The sequence below is a fragment of the Esox lucius genome, chromosome 12 (assembly GCF_011004845.1).
Source record: "Esox lucius isolate fEsoLuc1 chromosome 12, fEsoLuc1.pri, whole genome shotgun sequence".
NCBI classification, from domain to species: Eukaryota; Metazoa; Chordata; class Actinopteri; order Esociformes; family Esocidae; genus Esox; species Esox lucius.
Window position 1 is genome coordinate 36,911,912 of NC_047580.1, and position 14,789 is coordinate 36,926,700.

At 41.4% G+C, this 14,789-nt stretch overlaps 1 protein-coding gene across 5 annotated transcripts in view; it reads right to left on the reverse strand.

Annotated features, from left to right (window-relative positions):
- Positions 1-1,147: 1,147 nt before the first annotated feature.
- LOC105008758 (sialoadhesin) overlaps positions 1,148-14,789 on the reverse strand; it is a 28,853-nt gene continuing 15,211 nt past the window's right edge. For 4 of the 5 annotated variants that reach the window (XM_029124258.2, XM_029124260.2, XM_029124259.2 and 1 more), the window contains 6 exons: positions 12,416-12,582; positions 7,780-7,881; positions 7,595-7,654; positions 6,919-6,978; positions 3,274-3,363; positions 1,148-2,212 (listed from right to left, as the gene is read on the reverse strand). In XM_029124258.2, coding sequence (XP_028980091.2) covers positions 2,151-2,212; positions 3,274-3,363; positions 6,919-6,978; positions 7,595-7,654; positions 7,780-7,881; positions 12,416-12,582 — 541 coding nt within the window. In that variant the 3' untranslated portion in view covers positions 1,148-2,150. Of the gene's footprint in view, positions 2,213-3,273; positions 3,364-6,918; positions 6,979-7,594; positions 7,655-7,779; positions 7,882-9,072; positions 9,147-12,415; positions 12,583-14,789 lie in introns of those variants that run through there. The other variant, XR_003782689.2, reaches the window with a different exon arrangement.

The window sequence follows — 14,789 nt, forward strand, 5'->3', positions numbered from 1 at the left end:
CAGTACAAACGATACAGGACAATTCAACATATGTATCACACATTACCGTTTTTCAATAGGAGATTCAGCTTCTTGTGTAGGCTAGTTCATCAAATGTAAATCTAAATATTTTTTTAAGAAACGAAATACCAGACATTCTTTGCCAATGGCTAACTACCAACTCAACAAATGTCTTACATGTTACTGTTTATTTAAGGAGAGAAATACATCCTATCATCTCCCATTTTCTCTGCTCATTATACTGAAGATATAGATTCCTCAAATGTATTTAGCTAAATAATTATTAACTAAACAAAATACCAATGATCAGCAATTATCAATTCTGCAAACATGTCACACGTTACTGTTTTTGCCAGACTGTGTAAGCGGAGCCGGCCAAGTACAGCGAATGTCTCTTTCTGAGCGGGCGACCGACCGACCAACCAACCTTTGTTAAATAGCATATTGGTTTGAGACATGCATGGTACCAGTGTACGAGCCTTGAGGCAGTCAAAGCAAATTATGCCTTAGGATTTGTTTAGGATAGACAAAAAGCTTGCTGGCCACAACCTTCAGAAGCTACGTTATAGTAAGCCTAAAATAAAATTGTTTATGGTTACATAGCAACTATTTCTGGCTGATTTTCGAAGTACGCAACTGTGTAAGATTTTTGGGGTAATAATAGTAGGTCACAACCCCTTGAGCAGTAAAAGAGGTGGGACCGTCACCTGTATTGATAGTTTTTGTATCAACGTCATTCACGAATGAAAGAAAAACAAACATTGTTGTGCCATGAAATTAAATTGCTTTGGCAGTATAAAGTTAATCTTCAGTCTTGCTAGCAATTGCACAATTCTCATGACTATTCCAAGTAGTAAGTTAGCAGATACTAGTAGGCCTATTACTGGCTAATAAAAGCCATACAGTTCATAGTTGCTATTTGTGGTGGAAGTAAACATAATAAGAAATGTTAGTCAGTTCAACACAATGAATAAACATCGTGTTATAGGCTGAATGTAAAACAGATTAAACATATTGTGTTATAGGCATAATATAAAACAGATTAAACATATGTTTTCTCATCAATCCAGACAACACCACCTCATGAAAGAGCGAAAATATGTTTTTGGAAATGTGTGCCAATTTAATGAAAATGTACATATATATTATATCTCATGCTCACAAGTATTCAGACCCTTTATTTAGGACTTTGTCGAAGCGCCTTTGGCAGTGATCACAGCTTCTAATCTTCTTGGGTTTGACTCTACCGGCTTTACACACTGGATTTGTGCAGTTTCTCCCATTCTTCCTTGAAGATCCTCTCCAGCTTGGTGAGATTCACCTAACACCTGAACTACACTGTGATTTGCATCCAGCACCCATATATCCTCATCCATCTACACTCTGAAGTTTTACACCACCACACAAAACTACACCAAGTGTAGAGAAGTATTATTTTGCCATCTGGGGTTCACCCTGAGAACTACAACATTATTTACAGCATTGTGACCTCTAACCCTTACATTACATTTTACATAGTAGACGCTTTTATACAAAGGGACTTACAGATCTTACAGTAAGTCAATTATAACATTCTAATTAGAGCTTGCCTTGTTTACAACACAGCAAATTACAGCAGTAAAAATCTCTGGATGGCATATTATCAGATCACATGTATCAGACCAGGTATTTACAGACCATATGTTATCAGGTCAGATTGTATCAGATCAAATGCATCTGGTCTGATAGCATCTGATCGGACAACATGTAATCTAAGCAACATGTGATTTAAGGTCACATTATCAGATCACATGTTATCAGATAACATGCTACATGTTATCTGTGTATCGTATGTGTATTAACATTCCCCACCCCCATCATCTACGCCCTCCCCTTGTTTCCATTGACTACAACACCTACCAAGCAGCACTGGGACGTTCCCTTCTCTAACCCTTTATCCCAATGCAATTCACTCTGTGTCACACTCATCACAATATGTCTGAGTATTCAAGACAAACTTTTAGAATTACGTGTCTGAATACAATGCTTAGATTAAAAAATATAATGCAATTTTGAATTAAAGAAAATATGCAGCAAAACTCTGTTTCCTCGGTGCTCTGAGCTCATCCTGATCAATTAGAGATCAATAATTATCAATATTGTTATTGGTCCTATGAGCTGAACGAAACCATCCCTCCATTCCTCTCCATGTCAGGCTTCTCAGAGAGAATGTCTGAAAGAGAAGAGAGAACAGAGAGAGAGAGAAGAGATCAGATTGGAGGTGATATAATATACAAAGTGTTTACAGTAATATTACACCAGTATTAATGGGTCAGCAGAATACAATGTTTTACTGTACCATAATTGTGTTTTTTTCGCCAGCCTTTTTAAATGACATTAATTAACTGTAAGATGCTCTGAATAAGAGCATTTGCTGAAATTATTTATATTTTATATTAAATTTGATAAATTATTACTAAAATGTAATTTAAATAATTTCAGATTTTGACAGTCGCACAATGCCTGTATAGTCATTTCCAGTAATATAATACAATTATGAAGTGTTTTCCAGTAACATAATACCAGTTTGAATAGTGTTTTACAGTAATGTAATACCAGTTTGAATAGTGTTTTCAATAATATAACACCAGTTTGAATAATGTTTTACAGTAATATAATTTGGGGTGCAACGATACAATAATGGCTTGGAAAATGTGTCCGATACTGGTGCTTTAGCCTGTCCTTTTAGCTCCACCTCCAATGCCATAGGCAGATAGACTGATAGGCTGATTAACTATTTCCTAAAGGACATCATCTAGTGCCATTTTGATCAAGTTGTGATTTGACGACAACCAGCCAATTCAACTAGAATTTAATATGATTTTAGCCAAAAACTGATCGTAAAATGCATGCCAAAAATATATAACAAATTGTCAGTGTCACATCCCTAGTTTTCACTGCAGTGACTCTTTGTCCAATAGATCCACTTTCCCATTCTACATTGCTATAGAATCTCCACAAATGCCTTTAATCTAAAGTGTCCATGGTGTGTATTTGAACATACTGTAATTTAATAACATTTTATGTTGTAAAATGTAGGTTCTTCTTAAAATGTTAAGTTAAAATTCAATAATGAAGGCAATTATAGCACATTAGCACACAACAAAATGAATACGGCACTATCAGATCTGCAGGCAAAGTTCAGTACTCAGAATCAGTAACGCCATTAAAAAATGTGTATCGGTTCATCCATGGATATTATATACCAGTATATAAATACATAATTACTTTTACCTTGGTCATCCTGGCGGCTTATAGGAAGAGGAGTCAGCTCAGTGCATATGTCTGTACCACTTCCTCCAGCGCCGCCGTCCTCATCAGGATCTACACACACACACACACACACACACACACACACACACACACACACACACACACACGTTGTACCCTGTATTCTTTGGTACATTGTGGTATTACCCTAACATTGTTATTATTATACCTTTATTTCAACAAAGAACCCAGACTGAGACCAAGGTCTCACTTACCACTGTGCCCTGCGTATTCATGTTTACACATACAGTTAAGGTTCAATGAGTAAAAATGAGTACAGACAAAACAAGACACACAATGATTAGGAAATGACATCAGTGCTGCCCCACCCTGTTCCTAGACATCTACTGTCCTGTAGGTTCTCTCTCAAACTCTATTTAGGCACACCTGATTCTAATAATTAGCTGTATGAAAAGCATTATCAGGTTAGTCATAAATGGGGTTGAAGAGAAAACCTACAGGTCCTGGTCCACACCTGCGGATTACCTGGTTTGGGGGGCCCGTTGCTGTCCCTGTCCTTGTCCACCTGGTCATACTTCTGACCTAATCTAAAATCAAATAGACTCTGGATTTAGCCCAGAGAAATGTATTTATTATTCCAATTGGACTCTTAATATCTCACCCGGCACAGCCAGAAGAGGACTGGTCACCCCTCTGAGCCTGGGTCCTCTCTAGGTTTCTTCCTAAAATTCGACCTTCTTAGGGAGTTTTTCCTAGCCACTGAAATTCAACACTACTGTTGTTTGCTCCTTGGGGTTTAAGGCCGGGTGTCTCTGTAAAGCACTTTGTGACAACTGCTGTTGTAAAAAGGGCTTTATAAATACATTTGATTGATATACAGGACAGTAGATCTCCAGGAACAGGGTTGGGCTGCCCTGAATTACATGAAACAGACAAAATGAAATCACAGATTGCACAAAACAAGAAAAATATTAAAAACAAAAATATAGCAGCAGATTGTTACCCTCCAGGACACTCTAAACTCCCTGGTATCTTAATCCTTGGACTAACAGCAATTGGATAAACTTGTCCTTTAGTAAGATAATACATTCATGCCATGTCATAGCAATTCTTGTCTATACATGCATTTTATATTCATCCAGGGGCGTACGTTTCATTATACATGAGTGGGACATGCCCCCCCCCCAAATAAGACTCGCTTTAGGACCACACGCAGGCACTTTTCTTTGGGTACAGTAGAGGCTATGGTTGCAACTTGTAACTGCGATCTCTGGCTCATGAAAGTTTGGGAACCTAGCTGACATTACCTCAGAGTAAACCAGTAAGGTGTAGTTAGGCTAACGTTATATATGAATGATATTGATTGTTGCAAAATATATATTACCTTGACAGCTAACGTTATTTCGCTAGCTAGCAAACAGTGTACATTACACTAATTTCACCTCACTCACAGCTAGCGCCGTATGACACCAGCCAATAAAAGACTGAAGTTAGAGTTTTCTTATGCAAAGACAAAGTGAGTGGTACAGCTAGCTAGCTATGAGACATTAGAAGATATAGCTAACTAACTAGCTTAATAGTTGATCTCTTAAAAAGTTGGCTAACGTTGTAGTTCCCTACATAACTAGCTGCATTTGACATGTCATCCTAATGTGGATATTATATATCAACATTGCCATCAGGTTCTGCAGGCGTCAATATAAATAAAGTTGTTCATGTCATATCATGTCCTGCATTTTAGCAGGTTCACATGGTGACTGTGAAAAGGTCCTTGTCACAGCAGGATCAGACAGCCAGGGAGAAAGGTTCAACCATGGAGCTGAGGTGAAATGTTTTTTTTAAAGGTGGATAACTTAAATACAATTAGTTATGTTGTGTGTAGCCCATATCTTGAATGTTCATATTTATTAGCAGAACCAGAGGGATGTTGAGTCAACCAGTGTAAGAGATTGGTGGGAGGTGAGGTGGTGAAATTAGATCACAGATGTAGATCACAGATGTAGATCACAGATGTAGATCACAGATCAGCCACACACTTTGAAATACAGATGTATACAGTATAGTAGCTCTTCACTAAGAGCACACATCATAGACCACGTGTTAACTAAGTAATATTTAATGAAATGGCTAAAGGCTGTATTTTGCGAGTTTGTTTTAGCAGAATCAATGAGATGTTGTGTCCATCAGTGCACATACAGCATATGGCCTAAAGTATGTGGACACCCGATCATCACACGTGTATGAGCTTGTTGGCCATCTCATTTCAAAACATGGGCGTTTGTAAAAACATATTTGTCCCCACTGGCGTTGCTATCCGGGGTGCGGTGGCACCAGGGCCCACAGTGGGTGGGGGACCCGGGCTGGACCTCTATAAAAATGTTTTTTATAATTTTATATTGTGTGTTTCTATGTGGTTATCATAGTCAGACCTCAGGATCAGCTTTCCATACGTATTTACCACTTCACAATTTTTCATCCACGTAGAACAGCTTGCAGCCCGGCCCGGCGTCACCAGGCTACACCAGAGTTTGTCCCCCTCACATCCTTGATGAATTACAGTTCCCAAAACTGTTCACTGCCCTGCATCGATGTCTTAAGATTCATTTTACTATTTCGTAACTCATCACCGATATTGTTTATGTAGGGAGTGAACAGTAACGGACCAAATATAGAACTAGCGATGGCCATTCGAGGCATCATAACCGTTTTTCTAGCAGCAGGATATTATGCTTGCAGCGCTAACTCAGATTTTATTTTTCAAAATAAAAGCCATCATTGAAATATATTAGGTAATATAGTTAACAATCTAGTCTGTACATTTCAAGTTTAATGTCTGTTCCAATGTTATTCTTGCCCGTTCTTTTTCACAAACTAGATTGTTAACTATACTGCCTTAGATTTCAATGATGGCTTTTATTTTGATAAAGAAAATCTGAATGCTGCCAGCATAATATCCTGCTGCTAAAATAACGCTAATGAAGCCTCGAATGGCCATCACTATATAGACCCTTAAGGAACCCCTTTAACCCTCTAAGAACTAGGGTTTTCAAATCTGCCTGTCACTACCTTGACACTTTGCCTTTTAAATAGTCATCCTTTATAGTAGAAGGAAGTGCTTTCTATTCTGGGATTCTGCAGACTCTCAGCTACATGAAAGATGTATTGAAAACACATATTTTGAGACATGCAAGTCCACATATTTTGGTTTTATATTGAGAAGGATAAGTAAAATATAATTGGTTGCCGGTTTTACATTACATTTGGATACCCTGTCATGGATGGGTACAGACCCGGTCCTTGAGATCCCTGACAGACCCGATTCCTGACATCCCTGACAGACCCGGTCCCTGACAGACCCAATTCCTGACAGACCCGGTCCCTGACAGACCCGATTCCTGACATCCCTGACAGACCTGATTCCTGACAGACCCCGATTACTTGCATCCCTGACAGACCTGATTCCTGACAGACCTGATTCCTGACAGACCCGATTCCTGACATCCCTGACAGACCCGGTTCCTTGATGCATTTTTTTCTATTTAAGATCAGATATTGTAAGTGTAAACAAGCTAGATAAGGTCAAGATCAGGACAAGCTTGTTAATAGCAGGTTTAACAGGGCTGTCTCAGTGTGCATTTGTGTTTGTACCTTTATTGTGAAAACTGTTGTCTGGCTCTGTCACGTAGTCCGCTAGTGGAGAGGGTGTGTCTGTTGGGAATAGGAAGGAGCTTAGTTGAGGTTTAAAGTCAGGACTTTCCGGTTTAGAGGGAAGTAGTTCAGATACACAGCTATGTTTTAAACCCAGAGGAACAACTTCCCCAGACCTCCAGCAACACTTGTAAAACAGACTGAACAGACAGTCCAGGGGTTAGGGAGTAGTGAACAATGTATCCTTAGTTGTTCATTTACAACTAAAAGTCGGCTACCTGAAGATTTTCACATACACCTGGTTCTAAGAGACAAACGGTTACCTGAAGATGTTCACATTACTGGTTCTAAGAGACAAACGGCTACCTGAAGATTTTCACATACACCTGGTTCTAAGAGACAAATGGCTACCTGAAGATGTTCACACACCTGGTTCTAAGAGACAAATGGCTACCTGAAGATGTTCACACTCCTGGTTCTAAGAGACAAACGGCTACCTGAAGATGTTAACACCCACCTTGTTCTAAGAGACAAACGGCTACCTGAAGATTTTCACATACACTTATTTCCAGCAAGCACACATTTTTTCCTGCAACCCAATTTCTAAATGAAGTGAACCTACATGGGGTTGGAACACTTAGTTTGGGAAACGCTGGGAAACATGACAGTTGCTTACGTGACTTCAGCTGAGCCATGGAAAGGAAGAGGTCAGGCTGAGAGGCTTTGCTCTGATCCACTGGAGGTAGAAGAGTTATAGGTTAGAACATCTCCTGACACCTTGTTCTGGTGGACTAACAGATTTATTGTTTTTTATTACATTTTAGACTGACAGGCAAACAGCTAGATAGCGGACAAACAGACCTGGTTTCTTGGTGAATTGGAGGAAGATGCATCCCAAAAAAATGACGATGATGCCAAAGAACAGACAGCCAGAGATGGAAAGAAGAACCTTCCTCTTCAGAACTACAAAAAAGGGAGAGAAAGATGAGGTGGGGTGGAGAGAAAGCTAGATAAAGAGACAGAGAGGGTGGGGAGACAGAAAATAGACTGGGGGAGACAGACAGATAAGAGACAGAGAGGGTGGGGAGACAGAAAATAGACTGGGGGGGACAGACAGATAAGAGACTGAGAGGGTGGGGAGACAGAAAATAGACTGGGGGAGACAGACAGATAAGAGACAGAGAGGGTGGGGAGACAGAAAATAGACTGGGGGGGGACAGACAGATAAGAGACAGAGGGGGTGGGAGACCACGGGGGTCCACGGATAATAGAATGCCTGCAGGAGATGATTCTTCTGTTTCTTAGCATTGGCACTTGCCAATAATTAATTTAGTAAAATGTTGTTGTTCCACCTAGTTTTATGTTAGTTTCGGTGATAAATTGCGATGTAATTTATATGCAGAAAGTATCGCCTTAGGCCACATCTAGCAGTTGACTCGTATCCTTTTGGCCGACAGGTAACAATGATCAGGTAACAAATGCTAAATTTGGTTTCTAATGAACTGGGATTTTCCGTGACCGAACTTTGGTCCCACAAGGTTCTATACTTGGTCCATTACTGTTCACTCTCTACATAAACAATATTGGTGGTGACACAGTTGTGTACACTATTATACACTATTGCTTCAACAGCTGACCAAACATGATTGCAGCTAGAGAGATTTTAAGATACTACAAGGGTCTTTTATAAAACTTGAACTTAAAAAGAAAATACACTTGCACTCAGGTGATTAGGTGACTCTAAAGTTAATCAAGTCTCTGCATACAAATACTTAGGGATTTGGATGGATGATAATCTGTCTTTTAAGATACATGTTGATGAACTGTAAAAGGCTAAAAATCAAGCTAGGCTTCCTCAATAGAAACAGAACATTTGTCCTCGACATACAGAAAACAAATTGTGCAAGCCACTTCTATGTCGGTTATAGACAATGGGGATATTATCTAAATGTGTGTTACTGCATCCATTCTTAAACTGCTGGATGCTACTTATCATTGTGTTATCACCTTTGATACTTATCAAATGCAGTTATCATAAGATGCATAAGATACAACTGCATTTCGTTGTACTGTACTCGTACTGTTCAATGACAAAGTTTAATCTAATCAAATTGTGCACTTTGGATTATTTTGGATGCAAGGTACAGGACTCACCACTGTTGTTTATATCAAATGGTGGGCTGGACTTGAGATGAGAACTACTTGCTCTGGTGTTTATCTGTAAAGCACTTATAAATAAAGTACCTTTTTATTTATCATCACTTGTCAACATGAGAAATGTAACTCATGAAACCAGATCTTTAGCCTGGATTACACTTGTGCCCCCTGCAATCTCCACAAAATTGGGTATGACTGTGTTAAAATATGCATACAACCACCATGCATTGAACAGTGTACATTTTGTTATGGTGAAATGCTCGGTACGTGACGCTCTGTCTACTGTTTCCACTGTGTAAAGACAAGTCTGATGCATTTGTTTAGAAAATCTGGTCCTGTTATTGGCTGTAATATCTGTATTGATTTCAGCAAAGACCAGGTCCCTGGGTTACACCTAAGGGACCCACAGTCTTCGCCAGGCCCAAAATCCACTAAAACCGGAGACCTCTAAGGGAATAACACTGTGTTTGTTTTGTTTTTAATCATTGTACCTAAACTGTATAATAATACATTGAACCTATGAAGGACCCAAAGATGCTTTATATCAGATACAAAAAATACAACATCCTAGGAGAGCGATTGGACAGTACACAGACAAACGTAAAGTAAAGGACTCAGCCATGGCACTGAACGAAGGGAAAGGGCAGGGGCTAGGGGTAGGCTTGTTTGAACAAATGAGGCTTGAAGCGGTGGATGAAGATTGTAACAGATTCAGAGTCATGGACTGATTGTGGAAGAGAGTTCCAAATCCTTGGAGCAGCCTTAGAGAAAGCCCTGTCTCCAAATCCTTGGAGCAGCCCTAGAGAAAGCCCTGTCTCCAAATCCTTGGAGCAGCCCTAGAGAAAGCCCTGTCTCCAAAGCCTTGGAGCAGTCCTAGAGAAATCCCTGTCTCCAAAGCCTTGGAGCAGCCCTAGAGAAAGCCCTGTCTCCAAAGCCTTGGAGCAGCCCTAGAGAAAGCCCTGTCTCCAAAGCCTTGGAGCAGCCCTAGAGAAAGCCCTGTCTCCAAAGCCTTGGAGCAGCCCTAGAGAAAGCCCTGTCTCCAAAGCCTTGGAGCAGCCCTAGAGAAAGCCCTGTCTCCAAAGCCTTGGAGCAGCCCTAGAGAAAGCCCTGTCTCCAAAGCCTTGGAGCAGCCCTAGAGAAAGCCCTGTCTCCAAAGCCTTGGAGCAGCCCTAGAGAAAGCCCCGTCTCCAAAGCCTTGGAGCAGCCCTAGAGAAAGCCCCGTCTCCAAAGCCTTGGAGCAGCCTTAGAGAAAGCCCTGTCTCCAAAGCCTTGGAGCAGCCCTAGAGAAAGCCCTGTCTCCAATGCTCTATAGCTTGGACCAAGGGATGATGAGGTGACCAGCTGTAGCAGAGAGGAGTGACTGAGAGGGTTAGTAATGGGGAATAAGATCAGAGAGGTAGGGTGGAGCAAGCTGATGGAGGGCTTTATAGGTGAGCACAATCATTTTATAATCAATGAACTGAGGGACGGGGAGCCAGTGGAGTTTGTGGAGGATAGGGGTGATGTGCTGCCAGGACTTGGTGTGGGTGAGTCTGGCTGCTGAGTTTGGGACCATTTGAATCTCATGGAGAGAAGAGTTGCCGTAGTCAATACAGGAGGAGATGAATTAAGGTTTCATGAAGATATTAAGATGTATTAAGGTTTCAGTGGTGGTACAGGAGAGGGAGGACATTGAGGGAGATGTAGTGGGTCTCGTTGGTGAGGTATGAGTGTCACTGAAGGAGATGTAGTGGGTAAGGTTGGTGAGGTATGAGTGTCATTGAGGGAGATGTAGTGGGTAAGGTTGGTGAGGTATGAGTGTCATTGAGGGAGATGTAGTGGGTAAGGTTGGTGAGGTATGAGTGTCATTGAGGGAGATGTAGTGGGTCTGGTTGGTGAGGTATGAGTGTCATTGAGGGAGATGTAGTGGGTCTGGTTGGTGAGGTTTGAGTGTCATTGAGGGAGATGTAGTGGGTCTCGTTGGTGAGGTATGAGTGTCATTGAAGGAGATGTAGTGGGTAAGGTTGGTGAGGTATGAGTGTCATTGAGGGAGATGTAGTGGGTCTGGTTGGTGAGGTATGAGTGTCATTGAGGGAGATGTAGTGGGTCTGGTTGGTGAGGTATGAGTGTAACCAGGAGAGTGTGGTTCCCTCAACACCCAGAGCTTCCAGCCTGGTGAGGAGGATCTCATGACTAACTGTGTCTAGCGCAACACTCAGGTTGAGGAGGATCTCATGACTAACTGTGTGAAATGCAGCACCCAGGTTGACGAGGATCTCATGACTAACTGTGTCAAGCGTGTCAGGGAAATTTCTTACACTGATGTGTTCTTACTGATTAAAGGACTGAGTCCCCATGTTTAGATAAGTAAAGGAATGTAGGTAGAGTGGGGTCTGGTGTTTGTCTCAGGGAGACATCCTTGAACATCATCCTTGACCGGCACTAGTGGATTAGTTACTCGTAAATGAGTTAATCTGTATAACACTTTTAGGGTCTATCCTTGGGTGTCCAGACATTGTGACTCCTAAAAGGTTGAAAAGGATTACCATGTGAATGTGTTTTATTGACACACATATTACCACACCCCTTTTTACTCTTCTTTAAATGATGATGCTTGTCCTGTTTTACTTTAGAGATTATGCATTGTTACTTTGTAACCTGTGTATTCTCTCCTTGCAAGAATAAACTGATTATTGTGCAAATTGAGTTTTCCTCTGTCTTACCTACCATTTTCGTAAATAGTTTGGACTTTGCCATCACAAGCGCAAAACTCAGGTTGAGGAGGATCTCATGACTAACTGTGTGAAATGCAGCACCCAGGTCAAGGAGTATAAGGATGAGGGCACAGCATCAGCAGAGATGAGGAGGACATTGACAACCTTGAGGAGGAGGAGGACAGTTACGGTTCTGTGGAGTGGTCAGATCCCAGACTGAAGAGGCTCAAATAAACTGTAAACTTTTTTTTAACTGCCAAACCTTGCAGCAACAGCGAGTTTTGGACCAAAAGTAATAGCTGCAGCACCTTCAATAATGGGATCGATTATGTGGGTTGCAGAAAACAATGTGTTCAAATCAGTGTTCTTGCTTTTAAAAATTTAGTTTTGCTCATAGACTATTTACTTGCAATTTATTTACATTTTGTGTTTGCTGTTTGTGATATGATTTCAGCTGGTGAGTTTCCAGAAAAAAATATGGGATCCATTAAATCTGTTTGTAAAACATTTACTGAAGAGTATGATTTAAAGGACAGTTTGATAACACTAAAATACAATTTTATTAGCTGTTTAGTGAAATTAAAAGGCAGTATTGACTCTTCAATTACATTTATTTAATTAATTTGATTGTTATTTAAATGACATACCTAGGTTCTTTGTCTTGAGTGGCTCACTGCGAGTGGAGTAATATGGTCGCTCCATACGGTTTCCCTGGCATCTGAAGGCATTCTGGGTGGGGTTATTAGTAGGGGTTACCAAATACCTCTCTTGGCCTCCAGGGAGAGCCAGAAATGGCTGCTCTTCCTCTCGGTACCTGTAAATAAATACGGCAAATCAACTGTTTAATTCATAGAAAGCAATATATTACAAATAAGATCCAATGGGATCACATAGGGTAAAATGCCCCTTAAAAGGGCCAAGGTAGAACCAATGTTCCCCTGGAAGGTGTTGAGGAACATAACATGGAGGGTGTCGTGTTCTTTTTCAAGTTAAAAAAAGTTAAGACCCCATAAGACCCACTGTCTGGGGCTCCACTGGGTTAAAACTCCACTGATACACTGTCTGGGCTCCACTGGGTTAAAACTCCACTGACACACTGTCTGGGGCTCCACTGGGTTAAAACTCCACTGACACACTGTCTGGGGCTCCACTGGGTTAAAACTCCACTGACACACTGTCTGGGGCTCCACTGGGTTAAAACTCCACTGATACACTGTCTGGGCTCCACTGGGTTAAAACTCCACTGACACACTGTCTGGGGCTCCACTGGGTTAAAACTCCACTGACACACTGTCTGGGGCTCCACTGGGTTAAAACTCCACTGACACACTGTCTGGGGCTCCACTGGGTTAAAACTCCACTGACACACTGTCTGGGGCTCCACTGGGTTAAAACTCCACTGACACACTGTCTGGGGCTCCACTGGGTTAAAACTCCACTGACACACTGTCTGGGCTCCACTGGGTTAAAACTCCACTGACACACTGTCTGGGGCTCCACTGGGTTAAAACTCCACTGACACACTGTCTGGGGCTCCACTGGGTTAAAACTCCACTGACACACTGTCTGGGGCTCCACTGGGTTAAAACTCCACTGACACACTGTCTGGGGCTCCACTGGGTTAAAACTCCACTGACACACTGTCTGGGGCTCCACTGGGTTAAAACTCCACTGACACACTGTCTGGGCTCCACTGGGTTAAAACTCCACTGACACACTGTCTGGGCTCCACTGGGTTAAAACTCCACTGACACACTGTCTGGGCTCCACTGGGTTAAAACTCCACTGACACACTGTCTGGGCTCCACTGGGTTAAAACTCCACTGACACACTGTCAGGGCTCCACTGGTGGTGACAGATATGACTGCTGTCCATCAGATAAATGTCATAAAAACATTAAAGGGGCAGAGGAGGAATTATAGCAAACACATTTGTATCATATTATGTGTTTTAGCAAATTTCTAACATATCCTACATATAAAAAAAGAATATTTAGGGTTAGGGTTATTTATTTATTTACATATATAACATTTTGTTAATTGTAATTTCATTAAATATATGTACAGTGGGGAGAACAAGTATTTGATATACTGCTGATTTTGCAGGTTTTCCTACTTACAAAGCATGTGGAGGTCTGTCATTTTTATCATAGGTACAGTTCAACTGTGAGAGACGGAATCTAAAACAAAAATCCAGAAAAACAAATTTTAATCCATCATGGATTAAAATCCTGCAGCGCATGTAAGGTCCCCCTGCTCAAGCCAGCGCATGTCCAGGCCTGTCTGAAGTTTGCCAATGACCATCTGGATGATCCAGAGGAGGAATGGGAGAAGGTCATGTGGTCTGATGAGACAAAAATAGAGCTTTTTGGTCTAAACTCCACTCGCTGTGTTTGGAGGAAGAAGAAGGATGAGTACAACCCCAAGAACACCATCCCAACCGTGAAGCATGGAGGTAGAAACATCATTCTTTGGGGATCCTTTTCTGCAAAGGTGACAGGACGACTGCACCGTATTGAGGGGAGGATGGATGGGGCCATGTATCACAAGATCTTGGCCAACAACCTCCTGCCCTCAGTAAGAGCATTGAAGATGGGTCATGGCTACGTCTTCCAGCATGACAATGACCCGAAACACACAGCCAGGGCAACTAAGGAGTGGCTCCGTAAGAAGCATCTCAAGGTCCTGGAGTGGCCTACCCAATAGAAAATCTTTGGAGGGAGCTGAAAGTCCGTATTGCCCAGCGACAGCCCTGAAGCCTGAAGGATCTGGAGAAGGTCTGTATGGAGGAGTGGGCCAAAATCCCTGCTGCAGTGTGTGCAAACCTGGTCAAGAACTACAGGAAACATATGCTCTCTGTAATTGCAAACAAAGGTTTCTGTACCAAATATTAAGTTCTGCTTTTCTGATGTATCAAATACTTATGTCATGCAATAAAATGCAAATTAATTACTTAAAAATCATACAATGTGATTTTCAGGATTTTTGTTTTAGATTCCGTCTCTCACAGTTGAAGAGTACC